The following is a 16434-nucleotide window of genomic DNA, read 5'->3' on the forward strand; positions in this document are numbered from 1 at the left end:
TAAGTGGTGCCGTACTAAGCCGTTCGTCTTCAGATATAGCTTAACTTAAAATAGCAACTGTAGCAAGCGAATAACAAAGGAGACATACCTCAGAACAACGACCGACACAGTGCATTATCTCGGCACGAAAAACAAAGAAAATAGCCCGAACAGCGGGTAGATACCATATTAAAATCCGCAAAGAAACAGGCGTCAGAAGCAGCTATCAGCCTTACCCAGATCCTGACCATATCTTAACTTGAACCTTATCACATCGCCAGTACATTTTGCCAAACACCTGAATCCCTCATCAACAGAACAGCTCAACTCTATTGCACTACGGTATATATACGGCCGCAGTGAAACACCCAACAGATAAACAAAGAATCCCCCTCCTCAGTCCGCGCCCCTACTACAGCACCGACTGCATCGGCCGACGCACACACGGCATCGCCATCTCAGAAGAAGGCCACCTCTACCAATCCTACGGGCCAATAACAGAAATAATGGAGCTCCCGCTGTTCGTATTCGTCGAGCCTGAGAGCGCAGCTGCGGCGGCTGCCGAATTCAAGCCGTTCACATATAATGCACTAGTGGAGAAATGCTGCAGGCTCAATATTGCGCGGAATACGGGGAGGTTTGCCCATTGTCCTGTGCGGAGTGAGGTTTGTCATGGGGGGGTTTGGTTGGCGCCTGGTGGGGACTTGATGGTTGGGTTTGGGAGGATTGTGCAGGTTAATAGGTTGCCGAGGGTTTCGTATGTTTATATTGTTGAACCGGTAGAGGAGGATGAGGTATATTAACCGTGCTTTAGTATGCCCGGATGATAGATACAATATCTTTCAACTTCTGGCTAAGGGCACGCAGCAACAAGGCCATCGTGAAGGGTATCAATGAATTAACTATTAGAATATCATAACAAGTGAAAGCCATACCTGACCTTCATTAAGCGTATATACTACCATGGAAATCTGACTTCAACCCAAAGGTGTCATTATACTTATGTCCTTGCATGTCGCCTGCACTCATCCCTCCTACCATGCAGGCGTACTGACGCACAATCCGAGTAAAGTTCTTCTGCTACATGTTAGAACCACGTGGCGCATTATATATGTAAGATGAATTAAAGCATACCTGGAATGATGAATTAAACGTCCTTGTTGCAACTTCGTGCGCGCGGAGAATAGTTCCACAGCCCTGCCCTGCCAAATCACTCGCGCCAACACGGGACATCTGGTCGGCAACGGAGAGGAAGTTCAGACTTCCATGGGACAGATATATCCCGAATAGAAACGGCATGAATGAAAGGCTGTTATCGAGCTCTAGGATATGCGCGATTGACTCGGCGGCCGTTATGGCGTTGGCGGTTGTCGTGACCAGCTCTGCTGAAGGGCCACAGTTGGAGGGGACGTCCAGGGGAGAGACAGTGTATTTGTCTGCGTAGAGAAGGATGTGTAAAACACGCAGTATGTACTGACTGTATGCAATCATGACATCCGTGTCTGTACAGGTGGGATATACCGGCTTCTCATCCGTGCCGTCGAGAGATAAAGGAGAAGTCGGGAACACAAGCTGCGGTTCCCTCACAGCCCGAAGGATATTGAGGCTATATTCGCAATCGGACAACATCGTCTGGATAGTGCCTGTTAGATAGGCCTCGCTGGGACATCCCAGGCGGGGATGTTGAGCTCGTGAACGCAGCTCGAGGATATCCCCCAATATGACCATCAGAGGGAGGAAGTAATCGAAAAATCCAGTACCCGATATTCGGGTCGGAGGTCCACAGACTCTAGGAGGAATACTATCCAGGGGGATGTCCTCAATATCCCTCCAAATCCACTCCGGAAGTGGATGCAGTACATGACATTCAGAGTCCTGGATGTGTAGGGGTTCATCGAAGGATAAAGCAAAATGTCGATCTAGTGTATACACGAGCCAGAATGTCCTTCGATATTCCTCGTGCTCTTCCCGTGAAGCAAGAGACATCTGCTGGGATGATGGGGTATCTTGAGCTATTCGTGCCTCGGAGTTGAAACCCAGCTTCTTGACCAAGTGCACTGCTTTTTTCCACCACCAAAGATATTCATATTTGGACTCCGTCCCGGATATCACACATGCAAGGAGGATATAGCTGATAACATCGTCGAGATTTTGCTCCGGAGCATGGTCGGGTGTTGGACACTGATCGGTTTCAGGAGCTGTTGTACAGATGGGGAGGATTGGCTCAGCAACCCAACCACCTAAAAAGTAATTGTCAGTTATTTGATAGCCATAAAAGTCCATTATGGTTTTACCGGTAGTGCGGCGCAAGTCATCCGAGTCCCTAGCTCGCAGCAGCTTTATTGATAGGAAATATAGACGTCGAATGACTTTGGAACGGGTACTCGCATCTCGGAGAACTTCGAGGTTTGCGGTGTGAGATACACACCAAAGAATAGTCACTAGAAGTGCAGACGACACTGGTCGAGGGGTCTTCTGTCGAAGCAACGATTTCTTGCGGATTATTGGAGTTAGAACATAGGGACAGCGGCCGTGCGAGCCCACGGTGTCTGGATCTGCAAAGAAGATATCAAGCAGACTGCAAGCATCGTCTGGAGTTACGATGCCTTGCAGGACTGGAAGGACCTGGTTTAGGCACGGATATCGACAGGTCAAGGTATCGTTGGGGAAGCCATTTGCGGTGGAAAGTACCGGCAGGTCTAGTGGGAGGGTGCTGTAACTGGAAATGTTCGTCTCATATGGGATTGAGCATTGTGTTGAATGCAGTGAGTGGTCAGATCCTTCAGAAGTGAAGGAAGTATCTGGTGTGCTACCATGACTTTGAGAGTCAATCCAGTTGCTATCGCAGTCCGAAGCTGTGGACAGTGATCCTTTGCTTCTGTATCGTGGACTGCCACCTGATCTTCTTGATCCTAGGTTCACTGATGCGTCTGAGCAATGATTCTTGCAATCGACATTCTTCTGGGCAGCGCGAGGCTTGGGGCCGCGTTTCTTTACTGCACGCTGGTACTGGCAGGGGTAGTTGAGCTCTGCTTGTGTCAGAAGAGACGTGGAAACAGACGCGGATTAGCGAGGTAGGACTTACTAGCACAGCGTCGACTGTTGGAATGCGATGAGGTTAGGTTCCTGGTGCCGATATGGCGGGGGGATCACCTACCAAGGAGTTTCACCACTACACCGAGTCCGAGAATTATTGCATCGATCGCAGGCCCGCTGGACCCTGTCTGGTCTATCAAGGCCTTGACCCATATCGATGATCCGGGGCGAGTTGGACATCTCGTCGCGCAGGCTTTAGACAGTCAGAGCGAGTAAGCACAGGTATGGAAAGAAGCCCTCGAAGAGAATCAACCCCCATATTATAACCCACACAGGACCCTGCTCTCTGCGTCCAGGCAAACTCTGTTCGGGTGATTAAGGACTGACTTCATACAAGTGCGAGCAAGCTTGACAAACAGATATTAATGGCACGCTTCTAAATCCTTAGAAAGTCAATGGTGCATGCAAGAGCACGTTGATATGCATACCCACTCCCTGATTTGGTTCTGTTCCGTAGCCCCAGATTAATCTGATTCTGCATCGGGCACTTGAGATGACGCCAGCAGCCTAAACTCTGGGGAACAGCAAACTGCTCCGGAAACTGCTCCGGAGACGCCGCCCGCCACCGGAATGAGGGCATCCACATGGTCAGTGGAGCCTGTCACTCAGGGCAGTGTACGAGCCCTGCAGGAAAACGATGTCTTTCGCATGGCTCGCACAAGGACGCGTAAGACCCTGCGAATGATCTGGCTCTGGAGCTGGACAGATGGAGCAGGGCAATCGTTTGTTCTCCGAGTTCAATCATCCGATACTAAAACTGCGGGGCTGCCTTTGGACCGGCGCTGGATAGTTCGAGTTTATTGATTGATAGTGCCCATTATGGAAGGACTCTGGAAGACGGATGTGGAAACGTTGGGAAATCTGCGACCAAGGCCATCCTCGCTGATTCGGTGGGCTTCACCCCGAGCCTAGTCCTGGGTCCTCGATCTGCTTGACAGATACGAGTCTGTCTTCGCTGGATGGCTATGATCGTCTTGATCCAACGGTCGCTGTTTCGAATGTGTAGTGGACCGCTTGTCCAGCGTGCGATATTTTTATTCCGGGCAGCGATCCACCGATGGACCGGTGTTCAAGAAATCGAAGCTCCATGGGGTCTCAGATCCTGCCTCTCCGGCCGCGTCAACTCGTATCCAAAGTTTTCCTGTTAATATAGATCGTGGACCGTGAATGGTGGAAAATGCGATCCACTTCGGTCTGCCATTCCACGAGATGGACGATCCCTGCCTCCCACATTGTCNTGTCGCACGCGAATGCCGAGTGAAATCCGCCGGGGAAGCTGCTTTGCACCAGGGGTTATTCTCAGTTGTCTTACTTGATAGGGCTACAGCATAGATGTACCTGTATCAACAACCCCAACGGGCGGAGAACCCTGCACCTCATCACCCTGATCGTTCCTCTCAGCCATCGGGAGAAAGGAACATGGTCCCAACAGGGATCTCCCCAACGTTGTTGACGCTAAAGTTCAATAGTTCGGCAGGTTCCCTGGCGAGCTGAGCAGGGTCCTCCAAGCTCTCTCGGCCCTCCACCTCCCGATGCCTGCCATCGGGGTGGCTTTAGGCCGATGATCCTTCGCATCAGACTGTGCCAGTAAACTCTCGTCTCCAGAGTCTGTCCTCGAGTTTTGTCCATTGGTTCCTTGTTGATGGCGACAGAGAATGACATGGGATTGCGTACCAGGACAGCAGTTGTGAGAAACCTCGGTGGTGGGCATCGATGCTTTTGGAGGTTGATTATGGAAATATAACAATGTTTTTGTTCATGAAATGGTGGTCTTCAAGACGAAGTTCAAGACAAGCTGGCAGAATCCCCTGGCCCCTCCGATCCTTCCACAGCAATTCCGATCAGCTCACTGCAAAAAAATAAAAAGACCGTTAGACCTAATCGACGATGACGTTCGTCCGGACGATCCACTTGCTGTGGAATTGTGGGTATACGGACATGGCCGCAGGCTCCGCAGATGTGAGACGCAAATACAATGGTTGGTTGCAAACTCTATCGGAGGATATTCCTGCTAAGGCAGTAGACTGGGCCACATCCAGGGCGATGCCACGAGGTCTGATCATCTGAGCCCATGATGAGACGACACCTGGACCCGCTGTTTGATGGACTGTCATTGACGTCGATGGCGTGGACGGTGTAGGCTTTCTACACGAACTGATAACAGCCACCACTTTGCTCCTAAAAAAGAATTAACTTTTAATTGTGGTTCGGACAGACCGGAATGGCTGACTATTCGTTGTATCCTGGGTTCGTCTGAACCTTCGAAGATCCTGTCAACCACCAAGCCTAACCCTACTGAATGGTATAAACCCAGGTCCCCAGGTAGGGTGCGATAACGTGTTCACGGAGGACCGGCGTTTATCTCCTAGCAGGAATACTGCATCTGAGCCATGACTGCTCACGATAACCCCGCACAATATGTCGAAAACTATATCGGCTACACCTTCAAGGACCATGCCATCCTAGAAGAGGCCGTCAACCAATTCAACAATAGACGCTTAGGATTCCTAGGGGACAAAATCGTGGGGTTGCTGTTGCTGGACGCCTGGTACAGAACGAATGATACCTGCGGTATGTTTGGACATAACGTATATCAGGAGATGTAATGGCCTAATATGTCCCAGAACATGGAAGCAATACGTTGCAGCATTATGGAAGTAACCGCGAAATGGCCAACGAAGCCAGAATGGCAAAATTCGATCAATTCATTGAGCCGGATCGGATATTTCACCGGCCATGGTCGCGACAATATACCCACGATCTCGCCACCGAGGTTGAGGCTATTGTCGGTGCGGTCTGGGTCGACTCAGGCCGCAACTGGGAGGTGACTGGTAACTGTTATGCCAGGATCAGGGACCACCTCGCCACTTAAACCACACTGGATCTCATTTCTGCGTTTTCTTTTGCGACATCACGATGGCTATCGCCTCTAGAGATATGGTATTACCTCTAGAGGCATGTATCAGCTTTCGCCTTAAAGGGCGGAAGCCGACCTCTGGAACGTTGACGACATACGTCCCCGTTCCAATGAAGCTCGAGCGCCTCACGAATCTCGTGCGGCGCTTAGAGTTACTGCCCCATCTGTGTATTATGCAGATGTGGCACATCATGGTAGACCAGAGATGTCTGCTCTACTAGCATCTAGCAGCATCGTGATGTTGATCTAAAAGTGCTGCGTCGTTGTCCAGCGAGAATGTACACATCGGGGATGTTTATGTACGCTGGACGGGTAAATAAAAATCCTATCACATCGAACTTGCCTTCCAGGGCCTTGTTAGCAATAGTACTGGCCTCTCTCTAGACAAAGTATACCCCGGAGTTCACAACTTCGGTATTCGGAGCCGCACTGCGAACCGCGTACTGCTATCCGTTGTTGCAGGTACATATTAGGCAAGAGCTAGGGCTCTGTACAACAGGTCGTACCTGCCTCAAGCGATAACTCAAATCGCCCTGCTTGTTAGGGAAAGTGCTAGTATGATTCACGCAAATCGGAATGTACCCATGGTTCCCAAGACAAGCAAATATGGGGCTGCTCCTGCCTTATACGTGTAGGTAGAGACTTTTAAAGATAACCTGGGAAGGTGCGAGCCGCTTATAGGAAGATCGAGACGGAAGGGACGTCAATACCTGGAAGCAGAAAGGGCGTGCATGTCAGACGTTCTCTTTGTGTTAATACAGATGCAGTGAACAATGGGGTAATAACTGACCTATCATTTTTGCTGGTAGAGGGATCTCATCTGCAGAAATTGCAGTCCTATAACTATTGATAATGATCAATGTCGTCTGGTTGAAAATTGCCTTCTTTGAAAATACCCAAGAGATCAAGACCCAGTCTAGGGCTTCGGCAGCCCGCTTTTCGGGGGCTGTTTCAATGGCGGCAACCCACATATCGGAGAAGACCTCAACAGCCTCGTAGCACTCATAATAGTCCACAAGAACTGCAATTTCAACCAACATTGTTTTAGACACAGCTCGAGGGACTTGTCGTGTACGACCATGGATGACCAGCATGAGCAGTACCACTGCGGTTCTGCATGGCTGATCAACTTCCAGCTCTACCCTGCCATTATTTCGCAGCATAGCACAGCAGAGAAAGCCGGCGACATTCCGACAGTGTTGGTTATTGTTAGAGAGGAAATGGCTGGGTTTAGCTACGGGTGCGATACTCTTTGGCTTACGTTCTTGTCTGAATGGTTGGACTTGGTATTGCATCATAGAATTTCTATCTGTTTACGAGAACTCTTCGCAACAACCATAGGAAGAACCATATCGATATTCACTACGGCAACATTCTTCAAGTCTTTCTTTTTCTACCTTAAAGTATCAAGTCCACGTGGTGAATTATCGCCGTTGTTAAGCCCACGAAATAATTTATTCGCATCAGTAGCAGACCTTAATGAAGACGGATATGCTAGGCGGACACAGGACCAACCCTATAAGCTACGAATAGCTCAGCTGATAATGCGCCCTTTTGGCTCCGTGGATTTGATAGCTTTTTCGGCGCCAGTCTTCACCCTGGTGATTAGCCCCGGTGGGCGCCATATAATAGGTCATCATAATCGAACCATGGACTAAAGGCCATAGTGCTCGGAAAGGATGAACCCGCTGACAACGTAAGTGATTGTTTGATTGTTTTGATAAGTATCACTATCAATTCAGCTCGAGATGCCGGAAGACACTTTGGGATCATGTTTAGGCAGTGGTGAATGTAAGAACGCAGGTGGTAATGGAACAGGGTATCTTGATTCGTAAAACCTAGCGTACTGAGAGTTCATTGTGCATTGCGACGCCTCGGAAATTCAGGGTCGTCAATATCAAAGCCAACAGGGTCGGAGTAGCTACTGAGCATTGTAGTAATGCGAGATGATAGTTTACACGCTTCATGAGCACTATTGCCAATGCTGGGGGATTTGAATGCGTCACGGAGGCGAGCCTTCGTCTTACTTACGCCAAACCCTGGAAATGGACTCTGTGGCGCTGGTGCCCGTAGCAGGTTCATCTCCATCATCCTTTTCGTCAGTGCACCAAGGACAAGGTACGTACATTGTTCTTTCGGATCGGAGTGGGAAAAGAGAGAGCCCGGTGTCTGAACACAGCCATCCGCAACCTTGGAATGCAATTGGTTCAAATCGTCAATGAGCTGCTGGATGTAGGCAGTCCGTTGCTTGTTCAATTTGTCTGTTCCAGTGCCATAGATTAGTCGGGGAACACATAATGATTGTCAAAATATTGTTCGGGGTCACACCTATAATTGCTGCTGGGATTGGAAGGAGATTTGCTGTGATCTCGCCAGTACTGTGATCTTGGAGATATTGGGACATTTTCCGAAATATATCCTCCTTATAAAAAACCCAGGATATCAAGATCCAGTTTAGAGCATTGAAATAGTCCAAAGTGGGGTCTTGGTAGTTCCGAGGCTGGCCGAAAGAAAAAAGTGTCGGTTTGACCTCCGGCGTCGTTGGAAGCTGATTTTCCAGCGCGCGTATCCAAAGATCCGAAAACACACTGACGGCGTCGTGGCATTCATAGTAGTCGACGAGAGCGGCCATGCCCGTCAGTGCTGACAGCGATACCACTGTCGGAACCTGGCGCATCCGGCAGTGAACGATGCACATGAGGAGTATAAAGGACAGCACCCTCGACTCGTGGATCTTAATCTCGGCATTGCCTTGGGATTGAAACTGCACGCCTTCGCTAAACTTGCTGCGAAACATGCGTCTAAAATAAGGGCATGCTAAGGTCAGATGCTTCGAAGAGGCTCGAATCCGGAGGATTTTAGAGCCTGTGCCAAAGAATAAGTACGAAGACTCGCCAAGCGTGTTGAATTTCAAGTCATCCAAGCGAGCAGGAAGGCTGTCGGGGGCGTTGTCCAGCACGAGTGTGACATCTCCGTCTGGATCGAATACATAAGTGAGAGTTTCTTTCGGTTTGAGTCCCGTCGTTAAAATGGGAACGTTAGGCGTGGGCGAGCTGGCCATGATGCAGATAGCAGCAGTTGAAGCGAGGAAGAAATAGAGATGCAGGTTGTTGTGACTTGTAAGGATGGAAGTTCTTGGTTTGTTTTGCCCACGCGGGGGGTCTTCACGTGACTGCACACACAGCTGTCCTTCAGTTCGTTCTTACCCTCGTCGGTTTTGTAAGGAGGAAAAAGTGGAGTGCTCAGTTCTATACTTGCAGTGTCTTTCTGGAGTGCGTTCAGATACTGACTTTTAGGTCGAGAAATGAAAAGACGCATGAGATATTCTGAAGAAAAGCGAAATCCATAACTGCAGAGATTGGAGTGTACTAAATCACCTAACCAGGGCCAAACTATGTACTCAAACGAGAAAACGGGCATATTCCCCAATGCCGCCAGTCACGAGGCGGACCCAATTGGGACCATTCAGAATCCTTAAAAAAAAAAAAAAGGAACAAAAGGAAACAGCTAAGACCAATTGATACCAGGAATAGCTAACGGCCTGACAAAAAGATGAGCCCATCTCACACAAGACTATGGGGCAGATAAACCTCCAAATCCTGGTCATACATATCAAGCCCCGAAGGCACCTGGAAGCGCTCAAGCAGTACGGCAACACGCCACCAAAGCGAACACTGACGATGATCACCCGACCATCCGTACTCGGGTCCATCAGTGACTCTGAACCCATGGCACTGCATGAGGATATTGTGGATTGAGAGACCGCTGAAAGCAGGATCGGTGGGGGGCGGGTTGATTCCCAAATGTCCCATCTCGGCCTTGTATATGAGGGTGACGGACTCGGTGCATGCGTCTCCGTCTAGTGTCCCAATGGCGCAGCCGTACTTTTCGTGCTCCTTGAGGCAGCCTTGGTCGATTGTTGCGGGGAGGGTATTGAGGAGTTGGATTAGGATGCCGAGGTGGTATTCGCGCGCGCTGTTGAGTTTGTCTGGGAATCAGTTAGCCAGTGTCGAAATCCGGATATGAGGAACAAGGAAGGTCAGGTTGAGAGCGCACCTAGCACGATATGTGGGATTGGGAGCATAGAGGTCATTGCGATCTTGTCGGAGCTCATTGTTATGACGTCGCGGGTGACGCTTGTGAAGATGTCGTCGCGGCGAAACACCCATGCTATCATCACCCAGCGCAGCTGGAGGTCTGGGGGTGGGTTTGGGATCACGGAGTAAACCAGCCTGTTGATCCACATGTCGCCAATGGATTTGACGGCCTCGAAGACGCCGTAGTAGTTGACGAGGATGGCCATGTCGCCCAGGATATGGTAGGGGACGGCATTGGGGACGAGATGGTTACGGCAGTGGATCAGAGCGAGCATGTAGATGAACGCGACGCCGTTGCTCCTGGTGCGATGCGAGAATCGGTGGTGCCGTATGGGATACGGTCTGCCGCATTCATTTTCCGGGGTTCGGAGTAGAGCTGCAAAGTAGGAGCTTCCTAGGATGAGGTGTTTCGAGGACATGAGGATGTGCACGGATCGGTCCCGGGAGTCGGCTTCCTCGTTGGACTCGCCGACGAGTAAGGGCAGGTCGTTCATTGTGGTGACACTGAGGTGGCCTGAGAGGAGGAGGTCGATGAGCTTCGGGTGTAGACCGTGTATTTCGAGAGTCACATCGCCGTGGCGATCGAGGCAGAAGACATTCTCCATGGACCTGCTGGGAGGAGCCACAATGGGAGGCAATGTAGTTCGAGGCATCTCGCACGGATGGACAACACTCGACATCGTGATGCTGAAGCGATTAAGATGGAAGAGAAGAGCAGCAGCCTGTGTTGTGTTATGGTGTTGTTGCTGTTGAGAAATCCGCGCATTCATACAACACCACGTGATGAGTGAATGGTAGGGCAGTTTCATATTCCAGTCATTCATCGTTATGCTGTGTCTTCGTTGGTGTGTCTATGCTCAAGTTTAACCGTAGCTCTGGATAACGTTTAAAACCAGTGCGGACAGAAAGCTGAACCTCAACAGTGCCATTATTCACCGGTTCAAGATGTTCTTACCGACTCAACAGAAAGAACCGGATTTTGAGGACGGGGGATCATAAAGAAGGGATGGCGAGTTCACTTCATGATTACCATAGTGTCCATTCTCGAGGTAGCCAGCGCTTAGGGCTACACTGATTGTGATATGTCGTTTCCGAACATCGCGACGGAAGGGAAGAAACTCGTATAAAGCCGGGTAGACATTGGATTTATAGAAGATGCAAATCTAGAGACATGGGGAATTGGAAGGTTTGTACCAGGCGAAGGAGAAGTTGTCGCCAATCTGAAGGCATTGGTGGGTCTGAAACGGTGAACTGGGAATAGAGGAATATAAATAGCGATGCTCCACAACTGATGAATATGCTCAGGAACAGATTGTGGAATCTCAGTGATGATAGCATACGTGATGTCTCTGGTCAGATTAGAGAATAAGGCCTGGTGCTTGATAGCGTGGATATTCACCTTTGGACCCGGAGGTTTGGTACCAGGAACGCGGCATTCACTGCAGTAATTTTTCTGGGATACATCCATTGTATCCATGATGGAACGTGGAATTGTTGGATAGACTGAAGCAGGAACTACACACAGCAGAGCTAACCATGAAGACGTATTGAATCAATGGACAAGTAACCCGAAAAGAGGCAAGCTGGGAAGCGAGTCCATCCCCCGTATCTGAATCAAGGGTCTGGCCGAAGATCGAACTACGGCTGGCCCCGCGGAGAAGCACACCCAAGCCCCGCATTCTGTTCTTGTAGAACGCCAGCTCAAGATATCCAGCAAATGGACGCAAGGGGAGGGCTGCAACTCCCTGACCCTAGTTTGATATTACCACATAATAGATCCATAGGTGCTTCTCCGCGCTGCGAAACCACGCTTGGGTTCCTTCGAGCTCAACGAGGAATGATCTATTTCTCGTCTCTTCAAGCCGGAAATGGCAAGGGGTTTATATAGAGGGGCCTACTTGGTTTTGCGTGGTCATGGATGAACAGGTGTTTGATTTTAATTGCACATGGTGTCATTGCATAAAACCTAGTCCAGCTGGAGGATAGTGCTGAGCGCATCTCCGCGGCACTCTTTCCCATACTTGTGACGCTCCCTGGGGTTCGTTACATGCATATGCTTCATAAGATGGTACTATCTCCGAGGGATGTCTCAATTCAATGTACGGTGAGACTAGTATTGCCGCATCATTCCTCAAGACTGCAACATTAGAAGAGGCTCAGCGAAGTCGAAGATACCCGGAGTTGCGGTCTTCATAAATAATGTATTATATGAGATGAGAGATCTTATGGATTACTATCAATAAAGTATCTCACCACAGTACGCCAGCCCAGTGACGGCATTCTAAACACCATGCATATCCAAAGGAACACTCTCATATCGATCCCACCACGGCTCTCTCCCAGGACTAAGAGGCAAAATCTCATTAAGCACCTTCTCAAGCCACCCCGGCAAAGACCGTGGACTAGGCTCAATAGTATCATGAAAAGCCTCCCATTCCTGCTTTGCAACCTCCTCCACCCGCAGCGGAAACCGCGACACCAAGACCTGTTTAGCTAGAAAATGGTTATGCTGCAAGGTATCAAGTTCGGACGCGTGGAGTCTGAACGGTGCGAGGCGTAATTTCCTCATACGACCACCTGAGGCCTGATTCGTGGTTATCAAGGAGAAGATCTGCAGCGCGAGTTTCGTGTCCACGGTGGCATTGATGTATCCGTCTTTCATAAGTTGGATTTCATTTTCAGTCTCCGCGGTGGTAGTTTCGGGTGTGTCCTGGTTTACGGTGCAATCGAGCTCTAAGACTAGCTTGCGCAGGGTTTGGAAGTGCCCTAATGCCCTGTAGAAGTCGCATTCGGCGTTATTCCCCTTGGAACGGAGACATTGGATTTGGAGATCTTCCAGATGCGGACAGACCCCTGCTAGCTGGATGATTTCAGGCGGAGTGAACTTTGGATACCAGTACCGCGTTTTATTAGAATCCGGGGCCGGTTCGAGAATTAGTCCTCTTAAAGACCGACCATGGCGTTGAAGAATGTCGAATACGCTTGATGCCTGTCGGAGGCCCCGAAGATTGAGGAATTTGAGCTGCGGGAAGAGCGTTATAGCCGAGACAGCTTCTTGGTTGTCGCTGTTGTCGCTTTCAGACCAGTGCAGCGGATTTACTGTGATCATGAGCCGTTCTAAACCTGGGAAGGCCACGGCGACTTTGCGCAGACCTTCCACCTCGCGGTATGTGTGGATGTCTAGAGTGCGTAGACAGGAGAGATTGACGGCTTCTGATAGTCTCACCAGGAGACTTTCATGTGCGCCGTCTAGCGTGAGTGTATCTAGGATAGGTACCGGTGCGTGCTCGAATCGAGCGGCTAGGTCTCGCCATGTGCTCTTGAAGCTTTCCCATTTGGGATCATATTGATATTTGTGGCCCTGGTGCGCGTGGAGGACCAGGTTCTTCAGTCTGGGAGCAACGAAGATAAAGGGGAGCTGGTTGGTAAGGTTAGCCCAGCCTGGGAGTGTGCTGCTTCTCCAGGTTGTGTCGATGGTCAGTGTGTGGACATTAGAGCATCGCAAGAGACGACATATAGAGTATGGATCTCTGTCGTGGGTCATTTCACTATACCCGATGCTGTGAACTGTCCAAACGTTAAGTTGGCAGCTGGGATGGTGGCTCAAGGCTTCCTGTAACGCAGCTGGAAATGGACTAAGAGCGGAGAAGTCAAGCATTTCTAGACAATGGAAGCGAGTTATCAGAGATGCTAGTGGTTCCCAAGGGGCGTCGAAGGTCATGAAGGTGTTTCTACTGGGAAGTCGACTTTCCGTGAGACGGGCGTCCATCGATCCCCCTTCTGCTGTCAGCGCCAGTCGGTGATTAAAGTTTGTTCCCCACTGATGTATCCTCCTTGAGGGTAGGGTTGGGTGAGTCTGTGGTTTTTCTTTTGTCGTCAGGAAAAGCTGCCGTGCGTGTCGAAGGTACTGATGTCCCAGTCCGCTCACTTGCAGCTCTGCGATGAGGGTCTTAGCGTCGAAGATGTTGAGCTCCAGCGAACGATATAATAACGGTGTTGCGATGTGACAACATGGACGGTTCACCAGTCGCAGGGAGGCCAGGTCCCGTCGCGATCCATCCTGGGCGAGCTGCAGCAGTTAGCCTTCGTTTGATGGCTGCAGTCGAGAGGCATACTTCGTGCCCTATTTGGTACCATATATCGAAGGGGAGGTTGGCCATTTCGACTACCTAAACAAGGAGACGATACTAAGAAGCAGAGTCTCAAGAGTACAGAGGAGTGGAGAAGGTGAGGAATACGAAATGCTTAGCAGTGCATTTAAACCCGCCGCCTCCGAGTCCCCGGATTTGGCTTTGGGATGCGGGGAGTCCGAGCTCGAACCATCACGCAGTGCCCGGTGACCTGGTGGCGCAAGTCTCCATCCGTGGTTCGTCGCTCATCATAAGGACAAATGAAGTTAGCCGGCATACTGGATGAACAGCTGGTGGCGGCGGCCCGATTTAGCCCTAAACATGGGGAATGTCGCTCCCGCTCGATAGGCCGCGGAAATACATAACTTGTAGCGGTTTCTCTAATGCACCTTTACTAATTCGACATGCCTAGTTTAATGCTTCTTGTAGATTATTTTCTAGGGTTACAGAGATATAAATCAACATAGCCACCAGTCCACCGACAGGCCAAAGGTGAAGCGCTGTCACGATCCTCGTTTATTTTCTCATAATATATCCCATAGCTCACCAGCCCTGAATAATTAACCAGCAATAACCAGGTACGTACTTACGGTAGTTACACCTGCAGCCCAACTCCGCCGCCCTATAAATACAACCACCAACGAGGCAGTGCACAACGTCATAATTATCCTTCTGCCTACATCAACCAACTATTTAAACAACGAAATCCACTAACACCACCTCAAAACTAACAAAACCAAACAAACTGTATCGATTATTCGCAATGTCCAATTTTACAAACACAAAAGCCTGGACCACGGGCAAAAAACACTTTGACAAGGCCTGGTCCGCCCTCGACAAACTCGGCACGCCCGTGAACCGACTGAGCAACAAACTCGGCTCTGAAGCGTTCTGGCCGATGGAACTGGATAAAGAGAGCGAGAAATGCGCGCGGATTTTGCGCAGTTTTTGTAAGGATGGGGTTTACGTTGATGAGAAGGATGCTTCTACCTCGACTTCTTCTGCCGCCGCCACACCACCGGAAGGACCGGCAACTGCGCCAGCGACCGTGACAGCGGCCGGGAAGAAGAAAGAATTCGAAAACAAACCGACCGGAAAAGCAAAAGTGCTACAGAAGATCCCCGCGAAGGTGATTAAACAAGCAAAGGGAGTCGCGATTTTCACAGCCATGCGAACGGGGCTTTGGTTCAGTGGCTCCGGTGGGAGCGGGGTACTTCTCGCGAAGAACCAAGAGACAGGGCAGTGGAGTGCGCCATCTGGTCTGATGCTGCATACAGCCGGTTTAGGGTTCCTTGCTGGTGCGGATATATACGACTGCGTTATGGTGATTAACACCTGGGAGGCGCTGGAGGCGTTTACGAAGGTGCGGGTTACATTGGGGAGTGAGATTTCTGTTGTTGCAGGTCCGGTGGGTGTGGGAGGGGTTCTGGAGAGTGAAATCCATAAACGCCAGGCGCCGATCTGGACGTATGTCAAGAGTCGGGGGTTGTATGCGGGTGCGCAGATCGACGGGACGATTGTGATTGAGCGGAATGATGAGAATGAACGGTTCTATGGGCGGAAAGTCCCTGTTAAGGAAATTCTTGGTGGGGGAGTCACGACGGGGAGTAGACAGGTGGCTGGCCTGGTGCAGACGTTGCATGCTGCTCAAGGGGATAAGCCGTTTGAACAGGCTGCTAATGTCCCAGGAGGGCCCAGTCCGAGTGATGTCCCCCCAGGGGATCTGGCGAATTCTTATCCTGGTTATGCAGCGCCGCCTCAGCCCCAGCCGCCAGCAGGGGCTGCTCAGCAGTACTACTCGGGGGAGGCTTTTGGGAATCCTCCGCAGTATCCAGGTGCAGGCCCCGTTATGGGACATCCAGGGCAGCCGACAGGTCCTCCTGGTCAGACCTTCGGGGAGCCATACCCTGGTAGCCAAGAGAATCCTCCATTTCCAGGGCCTGCTGGGCGTTAGCTGAGTTTGCCTTCTGTTGCTATGTACATATTGCAATTGCACTCATTCATATAGAATACCACGTTATAATCAGCACAACCTCAATGACGCTAGACAAGGATTCTCCTAACCTGAAGATCAAACTTCCAGATACCTCAAGTGCTGTCAATACCGAATGTACATGCGGCTTTATAGAATCGGTTTCAAAGAAGCTAACAGTCGAAATATACGAGCGAGGCGCAGTGGTAGGTAGGTTGCAATAATGCAGCAAATGTTTATGCT

At 50.2% G+C, this 16434-nt stretch overlaps 8 protein-coding genes across 8 annotated transcripts; 3 read left to right on the forward strand and 5 right to left on the reverse strand.

Moving 5' to 3' along the window:
* Window positions 1–924: 924 nt before the first annotated feature.
* Window positions 925–3255, reverse strand: ASPSYDRAFT_91474 (Zn(II)2Cys6 transcription factor; the record flags this gene model as incomplete). Its single annotated transcript, XM_040852491.1, has 5 exons — window positions 925–1056; window positions 1114–2219; window positions 2274–3008; window positions 3065–3078; window positions 3137–3255. 5 exons carry the CDS (start codon window positions 3253–3255, stop codon window positions 925–927), a joined length of 2106 nt encoding a protein of 701 aa, XP_040700993.1.
* Window positions 3256–5465: 2210 nt separating this feature from the next.
* On the forward strand, window positions 5466–5947 carry ASPSYDRAFT_91475 (uncharacterized protein; the record flags this gene model as incomplete). The annotated part of the gene is made up of 2 exons (XM_040852492.1): window positions 5466–5646; window positions 5700–5947. The coding sequence occupies 2 exons, from the start codon at window positions 5466–5468 to the stop codon at window positions 5945–5947; spliced, it is 429 nt and encodes a 142-aa protein (XP_040700994.1).
* Window positions 5948–6667: 720 nt separating this feature from the next.
* ASPSYDRAFT_91476 (uncharacterized protein) lies at window positions 6668–7032 on the reverse strand (the record flags this gene model as incomplete). The annotated part of the gene is made up of 2 exons (XM_040852493.1): window positions 6668–6702; window positions 6783–7032. 2 exons carry the CDS (start codon window positions 7030–7032, stop codon window positions 6668–6670), a joined length of 285 nt encoding a protein of 94 aa, XP_040700995.1.
* On the forward strand, window positions 6948–7811 carry ASPSYDRAFT_1124154 (uncharacterized protein). Its single transcript, XM_040839949.1, has one exon. It carries the CDS (start codon window positions 7072–7074, stop codon window positions 7648–7650), a length of 579 nt encoding a protein of 192 aa, XP_040700996.1. The 5' UTR covers window positions 6948–7071; the 3' UTR covers window positions 7651–7811.
* Window positions 7812–7846: 35 nt separating this feature from the next.
* ASPSYDRAFT_91477 (uncharacterized protein) lies at window positions 7847–9053 on the reverse strand (the record flags this gene model as incomplete). Its single annotated transcript, XM_040852494.1, has 2 exons — window positions 7847–8253; window positions 8321–9053. The coding sequence occupies 2 exons, from the start codon at window positions 9051–9053 to the stop codon at window positions 7847–7849; spliced, it is 1140 nt and encodes a 379-aa protein (XP_040700997.1).
* A 378-nt stretch (window positions 9054–9431) lies between these two features.
* ASPSYDRAFT_134142 (uncharacterized protein) lies at window positions 9432–10769 on the reverse strand (the record flags this gene model as incomplete). Its single annotated transcript, XM_040840663.1, has 2 exons — window positions 9432–9980; window positions 10049–10769. 2 exons carry the CDS (start codon window positions 10767–10769, stop codon window positions 9556–9558), a joined length of 1146 nt encoding a protein of 381 aa, XP_040700998.1. The 3' UTR covers window positions 9432–9555.
* A 1601-nt stretch (window positions 10770–12370) lies between these two features.
* ASPSYDRAFT_91479 (uncharacterized protein) lies at window positions 12371–14249 on the reverse strand (the record flags this gene model as incomplete). The annotated part of the gene is made up of 2 exons (XM_040852495.1): window positions 12371–14158; window positions 14205–14249. The coding sequence occupies 2 exons, from the start codon at window positions 14247–14249 to the stop codon at window positions 12371–12373; spliced, it is 1833 nt and encodes a 610-aa protein (XP_040700999.1).
* Window positions 14250–14716: 467 nt separating this feature from the next.
* ASPSYDRAFT_47490 (DUF500 and UBA/TS-N domain protein) lies at window positions 14717–16286 on the forward strand. Its single transcript, XM_040847436.1, has one exon. It carries the CDS (start codon window positions 14983–14985, stop codon window positions 16171–16173), a length of 1191 nt encoding a protein of 396 aa, XP_040701000.1. The 5' UTR covers window positions 14717–14982; the 3' UTR covers window positions 16174–16286.
* Window positions 16287–16434: the final 148 nt, after the last annotated feature.

Source organism: Aspergillus sydowii (genome assembly GCF_001890705.1).
Source record: "Aspergillus sydowii CBS 593.65 unplaced genomic scaffold ASPSYscaffold_8, whole genome shotgun sequence".
NCBI classification, from domain to species: domain Eukaryota; kingdom Fungi; phylum Ascomycota; class Eurotiomycetes; order Eurotiales; family Aspergillaceae; genus Aspergillus; species Aspergillus sydowii.